Below are 7,776 nucleotides of genomic sequence, written 5' to 3' on the forward strand. Positions count from 1 at the left end.
CCCCCAAGCATCCCATGTGATATTATGGTAGGCCCCTAGCCCTCCTTGCAGCTACGGGTGTTCATGTGACTGAACCTGGCTACTGAGAGGTATGTAGAAGTTGTTGGGTGGGACTTTAAGGGAAATCTCTACAAGGAGGATGCCCGGCTGGCATGCATCGTTCTGCCTTTCCTCTCTTCCTCCTTTCTGCACCCAAGGGCAAATGGTTGCTATGGCCCCAACAGCCCTCTGGGGCCATAAGGTGATATACTAAGAATGATGAGCTCAGACAGAATGAGTGTGGGTCTCTGAGAAATGAGGAGCCTGTGGGCCTACCCTGGACTGCCCACTTTGGGGCTTTCGAAAGAGGAACAAATCCTTACATATGTAAACCATTGGTTTTAGAGGACCCTTTCTGTTACACCCTGCTGAACCTAAACCTGATATAAGGGCAATCATGCCTGTGGCAGCCACCTAGAATCATGTGAGACCCCACCCTCCCAACTCTTGGCAAAAGGCCAGCCTCCATCAGGACAATATGGCAGAAGGGCGAGGCCCCTCGGAGATAGAGTCCAACAGCTCAGACTACCTTCTGGGCCCACTCAGCCTCTAGACGGGCCTGCGGGTAACAATGATACGCGAGAAATTAACTGATAGCACGTAGTCCAGACCAAGACCTAGACACGGCCTTGAATGGGCTTGAGTGGTGACTCTATGCTTCTCTATGTGACTCACTGTCTAGAGGCTCTGACAATGGAGAGAGCCATCTACAGAGGCCGTCAATCAGGACCAAGATTAGTCAAGGTTACTTGGAGATTCTAAGGAACTCTCATTTTTAAATGCTGATACTGGGATTATTGTTACATTTTCTTTAGTTTCTTCTCTTTTGATTTGGAGACACAAACTGAAATATTCACAAATGAAATTATTCACTTCAAAATACTTTGAGGGAAGAAATGAATGAGGACATAGAGGAAACAAGATTATCCATGAGTTGATCATTGGAGATACTAGGTACATGGAGATGCACTATTTTCTCTCCTTTTCTATATTGGAAATTCTTCACTATATATATATATATATATATATATATATATATATATATATATATTTAAGAGTGGCCCAAGGAAAAACAACATTCCACCAAGGAGTGTCTGGTGGAAAGCACAGTGGGGCACAGAGGCAAACACACAGATGAGTAGTGGGTTTCCCTCCTGTTGGAATCACAAACCACCCACTAACATCATGCTGTGCAGTCATCTGAAATCCAGCCTGGTGGTCCCAGACCACATATAATTGTAATGAAAAGCTCAAGCCAACCCCACTCCCTCCTCTAGATCATCGTCTGTGAGAACACTATAAATTCCTCTGCCTCTGCATTAGTCACAGGGAACACTCACTTAGGGCCACCAATACTAAACACTATTGTAAATTCTATGCTAACAGCTTTGGGATCCAAAGTGTATGAGATGTTTCTTCAGAGACAAGGCCTTGGTGCAAAAAAGGTTGAAAAGTAACTGCCTTGAAACTAGATTAATGCCTTCCTTCTCTGTTGATTGGAGAGTTTGGGGTCCACCTTTCTGACAAGTTGGTAGTATGCAGAGTGCTAAAAATTATAACAATGTAAATGCTCAGAAGTGGGGCCACGAGTAAGAGACTATGGTACGCCCATACACTTGAATGTGTTTATAGCCTATTTAAATGATGTTTATGTGAAATGCTTACGCTACCATATTGAATAAGAAAATAAGGACACAAAATTGTTTGTTGGGTATAATCCCCATGATGTAAAATATACAACTAAATGGAGACAAAAGGAAACTGTCTTAATAGTGATTAAACCACGCTGATGGCATTAGGAATGATTCTTATCCATTTATTTTTCCTTAAGGTACAGGCACACCTAATTCAGAGACCTAATTTGGGGACTCTCTGAATTAGGAGGATGTGGCGGGGTTCTTTAACGCATAGATTTTCAGCCAGACTCTTACCTGGGTACCATGGATAGAACTCAGGGTGGTGATAAACTTGGCTGGGAAAAAAAATCATATCTTTATTTTCACTCACCTCTAACTGAAAGTTTTTTTCTTCTGGATTTTTTTTTTAGTAAAATAAACATAACATAAAATGTACCATCTTAGCCATTTTGAAGTGTACAGTTCAGTGGCATTAAATACATTCACACTGGTCTGCAGTCACCACCATCTGCCTCCAGAATGAAATTTACTATTGCCTTCAAGGGACGAAGCCAAAGAACCACGGTGAATTACCAGCACCTGTGACTTTGTCACCAACAGAAATCAAAACTATCTTCATGTCATATTACAGCTGTTGCAGGGACTCTGAACTGTTGTTCATGCTCCTCACAGCTTTGAAATTTAGGTAGTTAGGAGAAATGCCACCATGTCTCGTTATTTAGGTAAAAGTACTACATTACAAATCTGTTTTGTGATACTTTGCTAGCTATATTTCAATATAAGTTTTCCTTTATGATCCTATGCATTTTGTGCACTTAAAACACGGTATTCTGAGAAGAAATTGATAGGTTTCACCAGATGGCCAAAGGGGTTCACAAGACAAAAAAAAATTATGAAACCCTCATATGCGTTCCTGACAGATGGAGTAATTAAAGTATTCGCTACCCTCACCATACAATAATGGGTGTACCAAATTCTTTACAGTTGTTCTGTTGGTGATGTGGCCTAGTAGAATATGATACCACATCCATCTGCATCTCTCCAATCCACTGTGCACTTAGCCCTGGGAATAATCCCGTATGCATGCATCCCTTTGGAAAACAATGTTCAGTGGACCCCAAATGACATTCACAGGTGAATAGGAAGCTAATAGCAGAAAGAGCATGAAGGTATCAGAGCAGGTTTTAAAAAGAGGAACAAACCAGCCTTACTTTTCAAAAAGAATCCATTTCCCTGATATACTTCTTCCTTTATTCAAAATATTTTTTTGAAGACACTCCTCACTACTAATCATCAGGGAAATGCAAACCAAAACCACAATGAGATCACCTTACACCTGTTAGGATGGCTAGTATCAAAAAAACAAGGAATAACAAGTGTTAGCAAGGATGTGGAGAAAAGGGAACCTTGTGCCCATTGATGGAATGTAAATAGGTACTGCCACTATGGAAAACAGAATGGAGGTTCCTCAAAACATTAAAAACAAAACTACCATATGATCCAGCAATCCCACTTCTGGGTGTTTTTCCAAAGAAAATGAAAACACTAACTTAAAAAGATACATGTCCCCCCATGTTCACTGCACCATTATTTACAATAGCCAAGACAGGGAAACAACCCGAATGTCTACTGGGGGATGAAAGGAAAAAGAAAATGTGGGATATTATTCAGCCATAAAAAAGAATGAAATCCAGCCATTTGCAACAACCTGGGTGGACCTCAAAGGCACTATGTGAAGTGAAGTAATTCAAGGGAATACAAATACCATAAGCTCTCACTTACATGTGGCATCTACCAAAAAAAAAGCAAAACACTAAGCTCATAGATGCAGAGAAGAGATTGGTGGTTGGCAAAGATGGGGGTGAGCAAAATGGGTGAAGGGGGTCAAAAGTTACGAACTTCCAGTTATAAAATAAATGTCAAGGGGATGTAACGTACAGGATGGTGACTATAGTTGACAATACTGTATTGCATATCTGATAGTTGCTAAGAGGCTAAATCTAAAAGTCTACATCACAAGAAAAAGAAATTTTGTAACTAGATGTTAACTAGACTTACTGTGGTGATCACTTCACAATATATACAAATATCAAATCATTATGTTGTACACCTGAAAATGACATGTTACATGTCAATTATACCTCAATTAAAATTATTTTTTGTAATCTGTTAGGGTGCAGGGTGCTGTATCCCTTTGGCTATGACCATTATTTGATACTTTTCTATGCATATAAGATTTTCCTTTTTGCAAGTCCCTTGTCTCCCATAATTTTCAAATAAAACTGTTCTCTAATGTTGAAAGATGTCTACCTAAACTACAGTTGCCTTCTCTGAGGGAAGCCCCCACCACAAGAGGGTCACAGAGTTGGGTCTCAGTGGTCTCTCTATGAGCCCCTCTCTAACAGTGGCTGACTGGCCAAGGGTAGAAAGCTGACTCAAGCTGAGCCAATCAAATTCTCTCTCATGGGAATGTGGAACTGGCACCCAGAGTTACTTCCTGGTGCTTTGAACTTGGGCATATAAACTTGGGCGTACAAGGTAGCATGTTTGGTGATGTGCCTGCTAAGGCTGAGACATCAACCCAGGGTAGGACATGGGTGTGCAGAGAGGGACGGAGATGCTCCGGCTGCACCTTCTGCCCAGGACGTCTGCATTCACACACAGAATCCTCCTAGTCTGAGGCTGGTCCTCGGGAACCCCAATTGCTAAGTTTAAAGTTGGCCCCTATGCACCCCCCAGGACAGCTCATGATCAACTCAGCCCTCTCTTCCCGAGCACGGCCTTAACGTCCCACCAGTCCCTTCTGCAAGAAGCCACCTAAGCAGCGTACCTCAGGTCGACCAATGCTTCTGCGGACACGTGCTCCGACTCCTTCTGACTGCTCCCGGCTGAGCACTGAGAGCGTGACCTTCTTGGAGGATGCCATGTTCAAGTCTAAGACGAGTGTGTTCTGATGCTGAGCTGCAGAGGATGGAGGGCAAAAGGAGGGACAACAAAAAAGAGAAGTCACAAGGAGGGCACATCCAAGGACTACAAAATAAAGGGCATTAATCTCAAACCCGCTCAAAATATTGACAGCTGCAATTTATTGATCACTTACTCTGCACAGGACCTGGGTCAGGTGACATAAAACAACAGTAATGATGGTGAACCCACGTGAGTGCTAACTAGGCTTCCAGCACCCTACTAATTCTTTACAAGCACTACCTTACGTAACCCTATAGGCATCTTTTACAAGGTTTGGCAATATCAGCTCTGTTGGGTACTTACTAAAACCTCTAATGAGTACTTTCTCTGCTTTATCACATCAAAATCTCTTAGCCTCCTTGCAGCCCAGCGCTACCTCACAAGATAGGTGCCAGAGGTTGACAGAGAGATCTGTGAGGCAACATTGGGAACACGGAGAAAAACCAAGATGTCCGGGACTCTCACTGCAACCTGCTGAAAATCCCGGCACTGAAAGGGATCTTGAGGGTAATCACATTCAAAGACCCATCTGTCCCTGAAGTTCAGGACCAACTTCAGGGGCAAGGAATCTTGAGCATTCTCATGACAGCTTCGAGAGCACAGAAAACTCATGCAGGAGGTGCCCCTGATACTGCATGCCATATTTCACCAATGATCTAAACCCTGGGTTTATTATTCAAGTGTTTCCTCCTTGTGGGTCTAAGTGGTACTGGATGGAGTATCAGAAAACAAGGATAATCAATCCCTTTTCCACTTCAAATGCTTATGACACTACCTTCAATTCCTAAAGCTCCTCTTCAAGTGAAATATAATTCATTCCTTCAAAGACTCTACTCAAACCAAGAGCGGTGCTTTAGCAAGAAGCACAGGCTCTAGAGCCAGACAGCCAGGGTTTGCATCCTGGCTTCACCACGTCCCAGCTGTGTGACCTAAGGGCAATTGCTAAGCCTCTGTGTGCCTCAGTTTTCCCATCTGTAAAATAGGGTAATAAGTCTGTAATAAGACTGCCTACCTTAGGGGGTATAATCAGTGCTCTAAGAATGTTAGCTGCTGTTATTCAGAGCGCTCTCCTGGAGATGTCTTCCAGTCAGTCTCAGTGTGTCCTCCCCAGAGCAGGCAAGTATTTATTGGGTGCTGGACTGTGGCGTACCGAAACGAGGTTCCTCTCAAAGCCACACAGAACTGTCAGCGCCTACATATCAGCAACTAGCAAGTATTTTACCCCCATCTGGACTACTCCTGGGTCGGTCCAGACTGCTGCAATTCAACTCGATGCATGTGAACAATGGATGAGCTACTCACCCGGCCGCCGTGCTTTGCAGAAAGAAAAGCCGTCTACCACTTCCACCACCTTGCAGGGCTCTATTTCTGCACGCCCTTCGTCTCCCTGGGAGACTCCCCCAGGGCCTGAGGCGGGCTGCGCAAGGCGGGGCGCCGCCGACTGCCGGCCGGCACCCCCGCGCGGGCGCCCGGCACTCCCCCGGCGGCGGGGCGGCGGGGCCGCGGGGAGGGCGCCGGGCACTCCCACGGCGGCGGGGCGCGGCCGGGCCGCCTCACGGTGACTCAGCACTTCGCTGCCGGCCGCCGTGGGCGGGCGGGAGGCGGGGGCTCTCGGGCGCCCCGGGCGGGGGTCACTCCCTTACTCCCCGCCGCCCGCCGCCTCCCCCGGCGCCGCCCTCCGCCCTTTCCCCCGGCCGCCCTTTGACCCCTGCGCCCCTCCCGGCCCGGAGGGTCGCGCGCCCCGCCCCTGGGGGGCGCGCTGGGGCCCGACCGGTGCCCTCCTCAGGTCGGTGGGCCCCAGCCCGCCCTCGTCGGAAACCCGTCCTTGGCGGGAGTCAGCTAGTCACGCAACCCACGGAACTTGGTTACGCGGGTTCGAGGCCTGCCTCCATCGCTGGTTAGCTTCATGACCTTAGGCAGGTGGCTCAGCCTCTCTGTGCCTCCGGAACTTCGGGTGTAAAATAGGGATAGCCATGATAATAGTACCAGGCGGGTAGCATCGTACCAGGAATCAAATAAGCATGGCATGCCCTCAGCACCACACCGTTGTTACATAAATAAGTTTTCTGTTGTTTACCATTTAGAATGGGAGAGCGGGGCAGTGTGAGAGCCGAGACATTTTTTTCCTGCCTAAAGAAAAGGCACACTCTAGTGGGGAAACAAGTTGGTTAAGAGCTTGGATGTTGGACTGCAGTGGGCAGGCTTTGAAGAATTTTCCCAGGGGGGTGCGTTGTTGCAGAAGCCAGAGAGGACATGTAGTTCATTGCTAGGGTTCTTGACCAGGGGTACAGGCATGGCTGCGGGTTTCTGTCTTCTGAACACCAGAAAGCTCCACGTCCGGTTCTGAGAAAGGAAAGTGGCACTTCTAAAACAGGGATTGGCTGATTTGTAAAGAGCCAGATGGTAAATATTTTGGCCTTGCAAGCCCCATAGGTTCTCTGTAGAAGCTGCGCCAGTTGGCCTTTGCAGCAACAGAACAGTCGTAGACAACATGTAAATAAACAGGAGTGGCTGTGGTTCGATAAAACTTTAATTATAGATAATTTGAATTTCATATAATTTTCACTTGTTATGAACTATTATTCTTTTGATTTTTTTATTTCAACCACTTAAAAATATAAACACCATAGTTAGCTGGCAGGCTGTACAAACTAGGTAGTGGGCCAGACTTGGCTGCAGACCTAGGCTGCAGACCCCTGCTCTCAGAGAAGAGAACAGGTTAGTAGAACAAGGAATTGCGCCTGGCTTCCCCATATGTCGGTGGGGCTCACACCCTGCCACACACACACACCTTACTGAAATGATTCCAGGCTAAATGGCTAATACACATGAGCATTGAAAGTGCCATGAAATAATGAAGTATTGTTGCTGACCATCATTATACTTACTTCTTCAAGTGTCTCCAAATAAAATGGAAGCACGGACTCCCTGGCACTTTGCAGTCTATAGTGAATGCTCCTGCATGATCTACCAAAAACTTCCATGTTAGCCAATTGCCTGAGCCTGAAACTCAAGCTCTCCCTGTCACTCTTCCACCTTGAAATCCTGTGGATTCTGCTCCTAATATCTCATAAATATATCTGCTCCTTTCCATTTTGACTGCCACCAGCCATCTTCTATGATAGCCACCCCA

The 7,776-nt window shown here is 46.0% G+C and overlaps 1 protein-coding gene across 4 annotated transcripts in view; it reads right to left on the reverse strand.

Annotated features, from left to right (window-relative positions):
• Positions 1–6,305, reverse strand: part of PIR (pirin) — a 106,732-nt gene extending 100,427 nt beyond the window's left edge. The window contains exons 1-2 of one of the 4 annotated variants that reach the window (XM_036912928.2): positions 5,946–6,305; positions 4,507–4,637 (exon numbers count right to left, since the gene is read on the reverse strand). In XM_036912928.2, coding sequence (XP_036768823.2) covers positions 4,507–4,602 — 96 coding nt within the window. In that variant the 5' untranslated portion in view covers positions 4,603–4,637; positions 5,946–6,305. Of the gene's footprint in view, positions 1–4,506; positions 4,638–5,655; positions 5,884–5,945 lie in introns of those variants that run through there. The other 3 variants (XM_036912924.2, XM_036912927.2, XM_036912925.2) reach the window with 3 other exon arrangements.
• Between the last annotated feature and the right edge of the window lie 1,471 nt (positions 6,306–7,776).

Source organism: Manis pentadactyla, chromosome X, assembly GCF_030020395.1.
Source record: "Manis pentadactyla isolate mManPen7 chromosome X, mManPen7.hap1, whole genome shotgun sequence".
NCBI classification, from domain to species: domain Eukaryota; kingdom Metazoa; phylum Chordata; class Mammalia; order Pholidota; family Manidae; genus Manis; species Manis pentadactyla.